At 56.3% G+C, this 14595-nt stretch overlaps 2 protein-coding genes across 2 annotated transcripts in view; one reads left to right on the forward strand and one right to left on the reverse strand.

Annotated features, from left to right (window-relative positions):
* Positions 1–3603: 3603 nt before the first annotated feature.
* On the forward strand, positions 3604–9524 carry RMI2 (RecQ mediated genome instability 2). Its single transcript, XM_062180622.1, has 2 exons — positions 3604–3901; positions 7945–9524. The coding sequence occupies exons 1-2, from the start codon at positions 3604–3606 to the stop codon at positions 8091–8093; spliced, it is 447 nt and encodes a 148-aa protein (XP_062036606.1). The 3' UTR covers positions 8094–9524.
* Positions 9525–13469: 3945 nt separating this feature from the next.
* LOC133751072 (uncharacterized) overlaps positions 13470–14595 on the reverse strand; it is a 121387-nt gene continuing 120261 nt past the window's right edge. The window contains exon 67 of the mRNA XM_062180953.1: positions 13470–13557. Within this exon, the coding sequence (XP_062036937.1) occupies positions 13470–13557 (88 nt within the window). The remainder of the gene's footprint in view (positions 13558–14595) is intronic.

Below are 14595 nucleotides of genomic sequence, written 5' to 3' on the forward strand. Positions count from 1 at the left end.
TTTCTCTCTGTCTCCCTCTACTGTCCACTCTACCTGTCAAAAATAAAAAAAAATTTTAAAAAAATGGGCTGAAGGCAGGCACCTGATTCTTCGGGTTGTCTCGAGGAATAACCAAGCCTGTGCACAGGAAGTGCCCGCTTGGCACTGGTGTGTCTACCCTAGGCCCAGCTCGTGACAGCTCATGAAGATGCCAGAACAAGCCCCTTTCCTTAGGGCAGTAGGGCCTGGTCTTTGTTGCTGGCAACCAGGGCATCTTGGGTCTGATCTGCCTGGGAACTGGGGTAGGGCAGTTGAAGGAGAGGGCAGGGCCCATAATTCCTTGTACTTCACCTTTGTCCACACTGGAGCAGGTGGCAGGAAAGCCCCTTCCAAGGATCTTTGATCTCCCTACACAAAGGGTTGCTTCAGACTGGAACAGGAGGGTGGCGGACTGTGGGAGGGGAGCGAATCCCCCCTCAGGGGAGACTCCCCCAGCGTGTGCAGACAGACCCCAGCTGGCTGCTCGGGACAGTAACTTAAGACACTGATGTTGCAACCCCCGGAGCTGGTGAGATGCTTTCGCCCCTGGGTGTTTTGCAGGAGCTTCCAAGGAGGTTAGCACACAGCCGCCCCTGGTGCCAGCCCAGCTCACATTCCAGACAGCTGCCCACCCCCAAGGCAGCCCAGAGCGCCTCCAGGGGCACAAGAACTGGTTCCTGTTGTTTGTTTTAGAATTGGGTTCATTGCCGACTTGTTTTAATGTCGAAGTGGCACCCTAAAATGTCTTGGAAAATGGCGGTAGCCTGCATCCCCTGTGGCAGCCATTGGCTGCGTGTGATCTGCTGGGGACATCCCGGCGACATCTGTCGCTGCCACAGACTGCACTGAGTAGCTTAGGACAGTCCCTCTCTGCGGGGACCATCCGGCCTCCCGGGGGTCATCAGCACTGTGTGTTCTTGGTGATCACCACTTGAGGAGGGTACGCTGGCAACGAGGGGAGGAGGGCAGGGTATCTCACAGCATCCTACCGTGCACCCAGGACAGCAGGGCTGAGGCGGCGACACCTGGATTAGGGGTGTCAGCACGCTAGTCTGTCAGGGAGGGCTGACTCCCACTCAGGGGGCCCAGGAAGAGAAGAAGTCTTGGTGGTGGTGCTTGGTCCAACGGAGAGGCTGGGGGAGGCATGCCGGGCAGCGAGCAGCGTGAGCACAGGTCCAGAGGCATCTTGGATGGGGGGAGGTGGGCGATCGTGCCGGCAGGGAGATGGAGCCTACGGTTCAAGGGAGGTGATTAAGTGTGGGGTCAGGTGGACTTGGGTTTCAGCTCTGGCTCTATGACCCCCTAGCCGTGGGGCCTCAGGCCTGCCCTTGGCCTGCAGCCCAGTTCCCTCAGCAGTGAGGCTGCACAGGCATGGCCTCATCTACCCCACTGCCCCCGGAACCCACTCTGCCTCCCAGGCATTTGCTAAGTACTTCCTGCGCGCGCTCTCTCTCTCTCTCTCTCTCTCTCTCTCTCCCCGCACCCTCCGTACAGTTTCATCTCCTTGGAAAGCTCACGCTGCAGGTGGGTGTTGTGCCCGGGGGCCGACATGCTCGGGCTCGACTCTGGGAAAGACGGCTGTGCCAGAGACACTGTGTGTGGCATCGGGGAGGGGTGGTCCGGAGGCCTTCAGTTCAGCCCCTCCCCCCTCACTTCTCTGGCCCGGGAGCACCCTGGAGAAGGCCAAGGGGACCCCCCCAGAAGAGCCTGCTTGCCCTGCGGCTCAGGGGTGAAGCGGCACAGAGGTCAAGCCCACGCAGTAGCTACTGCCAGAGAGGCTGTGGCCAAGCAGCCTGCTTCTGCCAGTGTGTTCCCACACCTGGGCAGAACAGACACACGGGATACTCCCCACAATGTTTTTTTATTTTTTAAGGAGCTTCATCTGGGTCTCCCACAGGGGTGCAGGGGCCCAAGCACTTGAGCCGTCTTCCGCTGCCTTCCCAGGGCATTAGAAGGGAGCTGGACTGGAAGTGGGGCAGCTGGGACTTGAACCAGTGCCCATCTGGGATGCCGGCAGTACAGGTCGCGGCTTAACCCACTGCACCACAGTGCCAGCTCCCCACCCAACCCTGACAAGATTCTCAGGGCAGGGCCTGGCTCAGTGATCTCCACTGCTTTAAAGAAGACAAGCTCATGCTGGAAAATCTCCAATGCTTGGTAGTGGAGGAGGCCCAGGGAGCACAAAGCTTAGCGACCGCCCGATTTAGGACTGTTGATTTTGCTGACTGGGGACTTCAATCTTCAGAGGAGCAATTTCTAGGATATGAAAGAACTGCACAAAGATTTCACTTTTTATTTGAAAGAGCTACACAGAGGAGAGGCAGAGAGAGAGAGAGGTAGAGAGAGAGGGGTCTTCCATCCGATGGTTCACTCCCCAGATGGCTGCAATGGATGGAGCTAAGCTGATCCAAAGCCAGGAGCCAGGAGCTTCCTCTGGGTGCAGGGGCCAAAAAACTTGGGCCATCTTCTACTGCTTTCCCAGGCCATAGCAGAGAGCTGGGTCAGAAGTGGAGCAGCCAGGACTTGAACAGGCGCCCATATGGAATCCCGGCAGTGCAGGCAGTGGCTTTACCCACTACGCCACAGTGCCGGACCCATCTGTTTCGTGTTTGATTGATGCAGAATTGTACATGTTTGTAGGGTACAATTGAGGTATCTGTGTAATGAGCCTGTGATGGTATTTAGAATATCCCTCACCTCATCTATCATTTTCTGATTAGATACATGATCCCTCCCAATAAACTTGAGTTCAAAAAACTGCACTCCAAGGGCAGAGCCGTGGCACAGCGGGTGAAGCCACCGCCTGCAGTGCCTCATCCCATATGGACGCCAGTTCGAGTCCTGGCGGCTCCACTTCCCATCCAGCCCCCGGCTAATTCACCTGGGAAAGCAACGGAAGATGGCCCAAGTGCCTGGGCCCCTGCACCCACGTGGGGGACCCCAGAAGCAGCTCCTGGCGCCTGGCGTTGGCCTGGCCCAGCCCCACCACTGTGGTCATCCGGGGAGTGAACCGGCGGATGGAAGAGTCTCTCCGTCTCTAACTCTGACTCTCAAATAAATTAAATAAATCTAAATCTTGAAAAGAAAAGAAAAGGCACCGTGAAGACGGGAGAGGCTCCACAGGCCCTCAGAACCGACCGCCCTCCCCAGGACAGCCGTGCCCTGCGGCGCCTTCCCCAGCCTGTGCCGCACCCTGTGTGCGCTGTGGCCACGCAGGCTCGGCCCCGGCCCCGCGCTCCCCGCCGGCGGCTTCTCCCGCTCGGAGTCCCGCCATGCAGGGCGAGGGGAAGGTGAAGAGTCGCATTCTCCGGGCCAGTTGTGCGGTGCGTTGAAAGGAAGTTCCACCTCTCTGCCTTCACTTAATCATACTCATTCAGATAACCGCGTCCATTCCTCCCAGCTTGGGGGCGGCTAGTTACTCGATGTACGCATGCGCACTCCTGGCCGCCAGCGTGAGCTGCCCCGCCCCGGGGCCCCGCCTCCCGACGCCGGCATTGGCCGGCTCCGCCAGCGCGTTCCTGATTGGTGGCGTGGGCCGGGCCTCGCTGCCTATCAAAGTTGGCGGGAAAGCGGAGGCGTTGCGGAATGGCTGCGGCTGGGAACTCGTTCTCCGGCGGCGGCTCGGCGGCAGTGCGGCTGCCGCGGTCGCCGCCCGTCAAAGTGCTGGCGGGGCAGCTGCGGCGCGACGCGGCGGGCGGCCCGGGCGCGTGGCGGCTGTCGCGGGCTTCCGCGGGCCGCGAGCCGCTGGAGCTGGCGGCCGTGTGGATGCAGGGCACGGTGATGGCGGCGAGCGGCGGCGAGGCGCAGCTGCGGGACCCGAGTGGCTCCTTCTTGGTGCGCGGGCTGGAGCGGGTGCCGCGCGGGCGGCCCTGCCTCGTCCCAGGTAATGCCGGGGCCTCGTCTGCGCCCCGCCCCCCTCGCGGCCTGGAAGGTGGAGGGCGCAGCTTCAGACCCGGCTCTGGCACCACTTTCCGTCGCGGGGGCGGGGCGGGGGCCGTGCCGCGGCCTCGGTGACCTCCCTTCCCGTCGGGGCCCTGCCTGGTGTCTCCCAGGCTTGTCTGAAGATGAGCACCGCCTGCAGCCCGGTTTAGGAAGGCAGGTTCCCGGGTCCTCCTCCCAGACCGGCTTCTGCAATCGCACTGGCCTGGGAGGGGTCTTCTTGCTGGGGAAGCCCACCCTGACCGCGGGGAGCTCCCAGAGTCCCCCGTGGGCTGCGGGTCACTGACCCGGTGCCGCTACCCCCACCTGCCGGCGTAGCCACCCACCCGGAACCTTGTGCAGAGCCCAGATGTCTGTGCCCGCCCCGGGTTTCCGAGTCACAGGATCCTTGTGGGGCTGACAATCCGCATTTCCGACCAGGTTGCAGCAGTTCCTGCTGCTGCTGGCCGCATTGGAAGACCCCTGGTCCAGATGCTGAACTGGGGATCGGGGGCACCCGTTCTGGCCCAGAGCCTCCCGACACACACGGGCTCCAAGAACCAGTTGTTTTTAAGTAAGTGTTAGTAGTTGAATAGCATTGATTTTTAAGTTCGTGAAGGTATATTTACTGGTTCACTCCCCAGATGCCCACCATAGCTGAGGCCCGGCCAGGCCAAAGCCAGAAGCTGGGGACGCATCTCGGTCTTGCACATGGGTGGCAGGGACCCAAGCACTCAAGCCATCATCTTTTCCCAGGTGCTCAGCAGCTGGCTTGGAAGCAGTCAGGACTGGATCGCACACCCTCCGATAGGGCGTGCAGGCATCTCACGGGGCAGCTTCGCCACAACACCCGCCCCCAGACCTCGTGGTCTTGAGTGGCAGGCCCTGCCACTCCCTGGGATGTCAGCTGTGGACCGGGCCCCATGTGAGGCACACTGGACTGTAGCCGAGGCCGGGTGGATAAGCTTTGCCAGAGGACAGGCCCAGGACGGGGTGTGTGGTCCGAGGAGACCTCTGGGGGTCCCGGGGGGCTCTCAGGGCCCTGCCTGCTCGGCCTCGGAGTCTCACTAGAGACAGGAGAGGCTGTGGCCCGATGGACTTAGGTTGAATTCCTGCTTCCACCCTTTCCCAGATGAGCCGTCTGGGGCCCCTTGGGGGGCCGTGGTTCCTGCCTGTCGCGAGGATTCCCCAGGTAACCTGTGGCCAAGCCTGACTCCCAGCGGTGACCTGCTGTTCCCTGTGCTCCTGTGCCCTCCCGCCCCGGGCCTGCAGCCCCCCAGTCTACCCACCACTCCGGCCTTCATCTACCACAAAATGGCCAGGCTGCGGCTGCTGCCCGCCTCCACAGGGTCCACGTGCTGAAAATGCTCCTGACGGTTTTAAATGGCCGAGAACAATGAAGACGTGAAAAGTGTGAAATCCCAGTGTCGGGCAGCGAAGCTTTATTGGGTCGTGTTTGTCACTTACATGACCGTCTAAGGGCTACTGTCCCTCCCTGAGCAGAGTCGTGGGGCCTGCTTTCCACCTAAGGTGATGGACCCCTGGCCTTAGGAGGCCTCGCTCGTGTGGCCCATGCTGCTGGGTGTCCGGGCCGGCAGGCGTGGTCCAGGTCCCGGGTGAGGGACCCGTCCTGAACCTGTCAGACGCATCTGCCGAATGCCTGTGGGCAGGGGCCAGGCCACTGCCACAGCAGGTGCCATGGTGGGCGTGAGCACCAGGGGCCGGGGCACAGAGGCGCACTCACCGCGTCTGGCTTGTAGACTGGAGAGAATGGCAGCGCGGATGCTTGTGGACAGCTTAGAAGAGCTCTCACCCCACAGAAATGCCCTGTGAGGGACTCTGCTGGCTCTGCGACCCCCACCCTCTGGAGCTGCAAGGCACTGGGTGGTGGCTCTGGTTCTTGTTGAGCTGGGGCGATGCATGTGGAGAGAGGGCGGCCCCGAGGACAGATAGCCGGAGCCCCCCAGGCTCGAGGGGTCAGGGCTGGTTCCTGGAGGAGACCGCCTGAAGATGGCGTTGGTGTTATCTCTGTAGGGACTGAGAAGTCCCAGCTGTGGGGGTGCTCACTGCAGCAGCGACACTGGGTCACCCTGTGTCTGTGGCAGCGGCGGGAGTCGTCCCGCTCTGTGCACAAAGGCTCGGAGGTGGCAGAGCCCATTACTTGGGGGACCCTGGGGCAGCAGGTGGGACAGGGGTGGAAGGTAGCAGGGTCCGGTCCTGGCTATGGAGGGGGCTGGCCGCAGCCTGGCGCTGCGCTCACGGCATTGGTGCTGTCTTTCCACTGCTTCCTTCTCTGGAGGATCCAGCAGTTTCTCTAAACAGTGGGTGCTGAAGACGCAGGGTCTGGCCTGCCTTCGGGTTGCTCCAGTCTGCAAGGGGAGCTGAAAAACTAAGGACCGGAAGCTGCCGAGACAGCTGTGCCCAAGAACGAGGCCTGCAGTCACAGCATGGTGGGATGGGGCAGACGCTACAGGACTGGGACTGGAGCCATGGCCACGGAAGGGGACGCGAGAGGATGGAGGCGTGGCAGGAGGGAGGGGGCGCAAGAGGGGAGCGAGCAGGAGAGACGACAGCTCTGCGTGCGGGGTGGGCATGCAGGCAGAGTGCCTAGGACCCTCCTTAGTCTGCTCCCCTGGCTCAGAGCTCCCCCGTCTCTTGTGTGTGCCTTCCCAGTAGAGCTCCCCTGAGGCTGTCCTGGGCCTCTCTGTCTCAGAGGGGCCAGCAGAGGGAATGAGCGCTGACCGTGAGGCCCCCCAATAGGACCTGGAGCTGCTGAAGTGCTGTCTGCGGGGTGTTGGCCCAGAGTCCAGGAGCAGCTCGCCTGCGCCCCTGCTGTCGGAGCCCTGGGCTCACGTGTGCGGGCTCAGCCCCAGCGGTTGGAAGCAGGTCCCCTACGGGGGCTGGCAGGGTGCCTGCCCTTCCTGCGTGATGTGGTTAGACCTGGCCAAGTTTCACTTTCAAGGAGAGTCCCTTCCCCAGGGAATGTGAGAGTTGCGGTTAGTGTGTTGTTAGATCACCCGGGTGGCAGCCTGCCCTGTTGTCGATCTGCTTGTGTGTGCCCAACGGTGGTCAGGAGGTGGCAATTGGAACAGTGGAATGGGGCGGGAGTACCATCTTTCTGGGCAGCATCCAGGGAAAATTGGATTTGCTTTGTGGCTGTGTTGGGGTGGGGGTGGCGTCACGTGCGCTGCCCTGGAGCCACGTGTCTGTAGCTCGGGCTCCTGTGTGAGTCCCTCCCATTCCCTGGATCTGACTGCATTGCGTGTGGCACTCTTATTGAACATATTCAGACCAGAAACTAAGGAAGATAGAGGTGTCCTCTCCCAGGTTAAATATTGAAATTTATTGCTAACACACGCACAAGGGCACTTCAGGAAGTTCGTGGAAGGCAGAATTAAGAGGCAGGTTTATTTTGGTGCAGAAAATTTTGAAATCCATCCATACACGGGATCTTCCAAAAGTCTGTGGAAATGTATATTATTAAAAAAACACCTAGGGGTTGGGACCGTGTCACAGCTGGCCTCTCATGTGGGTGCCGGTTCAAGTCCCTGCTGCTCCTCTTCCAGTCCAACTCCCTGCTAATGGCTGGGAAAGCAGTGGAGGATGGCCTAAGCGCTTGGGCCTCTGCACCTACGGGAGACCCAGATGGAGTTCGGGGTTCCTGGCTTCGGCCTGACCCAGCCCTGGCCATCGCAGTCTTTTGGGGAATGAACCAATGGATGGACGCTCTCTCTTTGTCTTTCCCTCTCATTGCCTTTCAAATAAATAAATAAAGCCTTCCAAGAAAAATAAAACACTACGTGGCTTTCAAAACTTTTGCCCGAAAATAAACCCAGCTCTCCATTCCATTCCCCCCCTTCCCCCCCCCAGAGCCGTCGAGGTCCCCCAGGCTGCATCTGGTCACAGACCGCCGGTGTTTTGGTTTCTCCTGCGTGCATGCTTTCTGTCTCCAGTTCCCCTCTGTGGGTGTGAATATGAACATCACGCTGGGCTGTTCTTCTTCTCCAGGGAAGTATGTGATGGTGATGGGAGTGGTGCAGGCCTGCAGCCCTGAGCCGTGCCTTCAGGCTGTGAAGATGACAGATCTCTCGGAGAACGCCATCCACGAGAGCATGTGGGAACTAGAAGTGGAAGATCTGCACAGGAGCATTCCTTAGGTGGCGCTGCAGCGGTCGCTGAAATCCAGCTCGGGGGCCGGCGCTGGGGCAAAGGGAAAGCCACCACCTGCAGCGCCGGCATTCCATACGGATGCCGGTTCTCCACTCTGCTCCAGCTCCCTGTTCACAACTTGGAAAAGGCAGCGGAAGATGGCCCACGTGTTTGAGCCCCTGCCGCTCATACTGGAGACCTAGAAGAAGCTCCTGGCTTCAGCCTGGTCCAGCCTTAGCCGTTACAGCCATCTGGGGGGTGTACCAGCAGATGGATGGCTCCGAGTTTCAAATATATAAATCAGTCTTTTTAAAAAAAAAAAAAAAAAAAACAGCTGTCTGAAGTGCTCTGGGTGCGCGGACTCCAAGCAGGAAGTGGATCTCGGTGTTTCTTGGAGACTGCGCTTTGTGACCAAGGAATCCCGACGCCGGATTTACCGTGACTGCAGCGTCCAGTGCCGCCTCTCTCCTGGACTGTGCTTGCTGATGAAAAGCAGATGCTGGGTTCTTTTCTGCTTTGGGGTTTCAGTTTGTGTGTGTTCATCTCTTTCTCTCTCTCTCTCTCTAAGGCACAGAAACCTTATGTTGCATTTTCCAAGTTTGAAGAGCAATGATACTTTCTCCATGCCTAAGGCCCCGCTGTTTTCCGATGCCAGGCTGGGATCAGTCGTCGCCCTTGATGGTTGACGTGTGGTCACAGGAAAGAACGCAGACTCCGTGAAGGCACCAAAGACATCGTGGCTCTTTGTCCACTCCCTCAGCAGCTTCCACATCCATCCGGTTCCTGAGTCCTGTGGCGTCCCAGCAGCAGGCCTGAGAGGCCCCTGGAAGCTACAGCTCTCTCTGCCCCGGCGCTACCAAACATTCAAGATCAGCGATGCCTTCTTCGGTCCCTTGGAGCTGTTGAGCCGTTTTTGAAATTTAGGAAAAATATCAAGACTGAGAATGCCTTTTGGTCACAAGCCAGACTTGCACCTTGTAATTCTTGGAGAGACCCGGGAAGGGAGCAGCATCCTGCTCTAGAGCCTCCTTGTCCGTAGGCCTGACTTGCTGCTGCGTTCATAGCGAATGTCGGGGTTCTGCCCTCTGCCCGTGCCCCGTGCCTGACTTTTCTTTAGATTGTAAATATCAAGGGACTCAGATTATGTTCCGATGCTGCTGTAGAGCTTGAACTGGATTTTTAATATTCCACCACTAATAAAATTTTTATATGCTGTATTGTTTTAAAAGTAGACTTTCTTTTTTTAGAGCAGTTTTAGGTCCACAGAGAACTCGAGCAGGAAGTGCAGAGAGTTCCTGTATATTCCACACTCACGGCCCACCCTCCTGGTCTCCGTGGTTGCTGACAGCTTGGTAGTGTGGTACACTGGTCACAGCTGGTAGACATTCGATGACATTGAGTGTTACATTGATGCATTCCTAATTAAAGCTGATCGCTTACAGTGGAGTTCTGTGTGTTGTACATCCTGTGAGTTTTAACAAACACAGAAGGCCCTGTCCCCACCCTGACCGTGTCCTACAGAGTAGTTTGTCCTAAAAATCTTCCAGACTCCCCATCTACTCATCCTTCCTCCTACCCCCAACCCTTGGCAACCACTGATTATAAAAAGATTTGTTACTTGTTTGTTTATTCGAAAGGCAGAGTTAGGGAAACAGAGATCATCCATCCACTGATTCACACCCCCAGAATAGCCACAACAGCCGGGGCTGGGCCAGGCCACAGCCGGGAGCCTAGAACTCCATCCAGGTCTCCCATGTGGCTGGCAGGGGCCCAAGCACTGGGCCCTCCTCTGCTGACTTTCCATGTGGCTGGCAGGGGCCCAAGCACTTGGGCCGTCCTCTGCTGACTTTCCAGGCTCATTAGCAGGGACCTGAATTGGAAGCAGAGCAGCCAGGATTCAGATGATACTCAGGTATGGGGGTACCAGCGTTGCAGGCAGCAGTGTAACCCAGTAACCCACTGCACAGTAGTGCCGGCCCTGATTGTTTTTTTAACTGTCTTTATAATTTTTTTTTTTTTTTTTTGACAGGCAGAGTGGATAGAGAGAGAGACAGAGAGAAAGGTCTTCCTTTTGCCATTGGTTCACCCTCCAATGGCCGCCGCGGCTGGCGCGCTGCGCTGATCCAAAGGCAGGAGCCAGGTGCTTCTCCTGGTCTCCCATGCGGATGCAGGGCCCAAGCACTTGGGCCATCCTCCACTGCCTTCCCGGGCCATAGCAGAGAGCTGGCCTGGAAGAGGGGCAACCGGGACAGAATCTGGCACCCCAACCGGGACTAGAACCCGGTGTGCCGGCAACGCTAGGCGGAGGATTAGCCTGTTGAGCCACGGTACCGGCCTCTGTCTTTACAATTTTGTGTTTCCCAGAATATCCTGCAGTTGGGTCATAGAGTTTGGAGCTTTTCAAATTTTGACCTAGTGTGCATTTATGTTTGCTCTGTCTTTGCCGTTCATAGTTTTTTGTTTTTTGCTGACGGACGCCCCTGGCGTGTAGATTTGCTCATCCAGCTCACCCACCAAAGGCCATCTTGTTTGATTGCAGTCTTGCATGACTATGAGTGGAGCTGCTACAAACCTTTGCGTACAGATTCTATACTCACCGGAGTAATAGCTGGGAGTGCAATTCCTGGGTCACAGCTAGGCCTCTGGCCTGGGAGGAGCCACCGGGCTGTATTCGGAATGTTTCACATGCCCACCAGCAAGGAATGTTGCCCCACACCCCAACCAGCATTTGGTGATGTTGGTGCCTTGCTAGTGTTGTGTTTTTACATCGTTTTTATTACTTGTCTGGGTTCACTGACATTTGAAGCCTGTTTTGTTGGCAACATGAGATTTTTCAGGCAATATTGGTCGCGTTTTCGTTTTCTTTCTTTCTCTCTCTCTCTTTTTTTTCCAAAAACACAGACAGAGACAGAGACACAGACATAGGCAGAGACGGATCTTCCACTCACTAGTTACTCTTCAAGTGCCCACAACAGCCAGGGCTGGAGCAGGTCAGAGCTACGATCCTGAAACTCAGTTCAGGCCTCCCACACGGGTGCCAGGGCTCCAAGTACGTGGGCTATCACCTGTTGTCTCCTAGGGTGCACATTAGCAGGGAACTAGAATCAGAAGCAGAGCCGGAACTTGAAGCCAAGCGCTCCCTCCCGGGACGTAGGCATCTGAAATGGTGCCTTAAGCACTGTGCCAAATGCCCACCCCAATATTGCTGAGCTTTTATTTTACTTTTTATTTATTTGAAAGGGAGGTAAAAAAAGAGAGGTAGAAACGGAGAGAGAGAAGTCTCTATCCACTGGTTCACTCCCCACATGGCCGCAGTGGCCAGAGCTGAGCCGATCCGAAGCCAGGAGCTTCTTCCGGGTCTCCCACATGGGTGCATGGGCCCAAGGAATTGAGCCATCCTCCGCTGCTTTTCCAGATGCATTATCAGGGAGCTGGGTTGGAAGTGGAGCAGCCAGGACTCAAACCAGCACCCCTATGGGATGCTGGCACTGCAGGCCAGGGCTTTAACCTGCTGTGCCACAGCAATGGCCCAACTGCTGAGCTTTCATGGGAGCTTTGCAGGCCTGTAGACCTGAGTTTGGACCCTTAATTTGTTGCGAAATTTCATTTATTAAAAAAAAAAAAAAAGTTCATTTATTTGAAAGGCAGAATGGCAGAAAGATCATCCACCTGCTGGTTCGCTCCCCGGATGCCTGCAATAGTCAGAGCTGAGCCAGGCTGAAGCCAGGAGCGCAGAACTGCCCCCAGGTGTCCCATGGGGGTGGTAGGACCTCAAGCTCTTGAGCCGTCACCTGCTGTTGCTCAGGACATTCATTAGCAGGAACTTGGCTAGACGGTAGCCCGGACTTGAACCAGGCGCTCCAGTATGGGATGCAGGGTTCCCAAGTGGCAGTTTCACATGTTCCACAACCCCCGCCCCTGTTGTCCAACTTCCTGTGTGACTATGAGCGTGATCCCCGACCTCTCCGTTCTTCAGTTTCCTTATCTGTGAGATGCACAGCTCACGGTACAGGTGGATGTGAGGAGTCAGTGAAGGTTCTGTGTAAATCACTGATCACAGTGCCAGGCAGACAGCAGGTGCTAAATTATTGTTGGTGGGAGGAGCAGCAAGTTCTTCCTTGCCTCCTTTGAAATACAAAGATACTTCAGAAAGTTGATGGGAAGATGGAATTAGAAGATAAATTTATGTTGGGGCCAAAAAATTTTGAAATCTCTGCCTATGAGAGGTCTTCCACAAAGTTCATGGAAATGTGGATTAAGAAAAAAGTGCATGGATTTAAAAAAAAATTTTGTACCAAAATAAACTCTTAACTCCATTTTCCATGAACTTTCTGAAGTACCCTTGTGAGTGTGTGCATACACTTTATTCTGAAAGTTTTAGACTTATGGAAAAATTGCAACAATAGTATCAAGTGTTCCCATACACGAGTACCCAACTTCCCCTGTCATTACCCTCTTACACAAGTAAGGGGCATTTATTACAATTAGTGGGCCTCTGTTGAGGTTAGTTGTTAATCCAAGTCTGTATTGCAGTCAGATTTTTTAGTTTCTCCCTCATGTCCTTTCCTCTTCCAGGGTCCCTTGGACAACACCACATTACATGCAGTCCCCTTGTCTTCTGAGGCACTTGGCCTAGTGGTTAAACTGCTGGTTAGGACGCCTGTGTCTGCCGTGGGAGTGCCAGGATTTGATGCCTGGCTGCTGCTCCTGACTCCAGCTCTCTGGGAGGCAGTGCTGATGGCTCAAATAATGGTTCCTGCCACCCACGTGGCAGACATGGGTTATGTTCTTGAATTTGGGACCCATCCAACCCCCTACCCTTGCAAGATGGGAACTGGCTCTCTCTGTCTCTGATTCTCAAATAATGTGTTTTAAAGATTTATTTATTTATTTATTTGAAAGGCAGAGTTATAGAGAGAAAGGGAGAGACAGAGAGAGAGAGACGTTCCAACCATTGGTTCACTCTCCAGATGGCTGCAACGGCCAGAGCTGGGCCGGTCCGGAGCCAGGAGCTAGGAGCTTATTCCAGGTCTCCCAAGTGGGTACAGGGGCTCACGCACTTGAGCCATCCTCCACTGCTTTCCCAGGTACATTAGCAGGGAGCTGGATCAGAAGTGGAGCAGCCGGGACACAAACTGGCGCCCACACGGGATGCCAGCACTGCAGGCCGCAGTTTAACCCACAACACCACAAGTGCTGGCCCCTCAAATAATGTTTTTTGGTTTAACTTTGTCATAAAAGTATCAGGGGGTCCCAGTAGTAGTCCTTGAACCGGGAGTGTGGTCGATCCCCTAAGGTCTTGGCCTGCTCTGTCCTGCTGCGGTTCCACTCCTTACCCTAAACCTGTTTTTCTGCTAGAAAACTGCCGCCAGCTGCCGAGAACCTCAGCACCACGTCCTGCCCAGTGTGTGCTCGCCCAGCTTCTGGTACTTGATGTCCGGCTGGAAGGGCGTGCTGGGGCTGACCTTGGTCCTGGGCAGTAAGCGGTCTCGGGAGCGGCAGTGGGAAAGGAGGGAGCCGGGTGTTTTTTCCAGCAGTCCCCGAAGCCGCTGAATTTCCCTCCGGGCTGGAAGCGGGAGCCGGCTGTGTGGTTCCTCTGCATGTTAACAACTCTCACTGTTGCGGTTCGTGCTTCCTCCTTGACATCACCGAATGAAAAGGCATCAGAGGCTTTAGCTCGCTGGTGCCAACCCAGCGCCGAGCAGCCAGCGCCGCCCGCCAGACAACGGCAGGCCTGTGCACTCCGGCGTGCGGCTTCCCTTCTGAAATGAGTCTTTTCTAAGAACTGAAGATCAGCAACCTAGCCTGTGACGTCACTTTTCTTGGAACTGCTTTACATTACCCAAAAAAGAAAAAATGAAACCCTCATTGAGCTGGCTGTGGATTGCTTCTTTCTGTTGCATGTTCTTGTAAAGCTGCAATGTTACAGCAAAGTCCCTGTGCTTCAGGAATGACCACAAGAGAGAACTGACTGTCTGGTCTGAGCTGCTTCTGGATGAGCTGGTTAAATAGAAATGGGAACTGGAAGCCACTGCGTATGGAGTCGCCTGCACGTTACAAGGGCCACAACCATGCCATCTGAGGATCACCAAATGGGTAGGACTGGCTTGGCCAAGCCTCAGGCCACATCCAAACGGTGCCTGTGGGCAAGAATGAAAGGGAAGTGCATGTTCATCCCTGGTAACCTACATTTAGCAAGTATCTTGTGCGACAGAACACTGCCCCCTTGGCCCTGCCTGCTCAGGACAAGAGAGACAGCAAGGTTGCCACAGTGGGGTCCAGTCCTAGGGCTGTCGCTTCCCCTCCGACCTCGGGCTTGGAAGTCAGCCCGTGCAGCGGATGGTGGCTGGTAGATTGTTGGGAACAGGCTTAGACCCCCGTCCCGAGCGCAGGTCTCTAGTTACAGGAGTTGTTCTGAGAGCAGCGGGGGCTCTCTGCCTGGCGGAGGGGCTTCCAGAGCTACGATCCTCACACTCATCTCTTTTCTATCTTCTTATTCATGGATTTTTT

The sequence above is a fragment of the Lepus europaeus genome, chromosome 21 (assembly GCF_033115175.1).
Source record: "Lepus europaeus isolate LE1 chromosome 21, mLepTim1.pri, whole genome shotgun sequence".
Taxonomy (NCBI): Eukaryota; Metazoa; Chordata; class Mammalia; order Lagomorpha; family Leporidae; genus Lepus; species Lepus europaeus.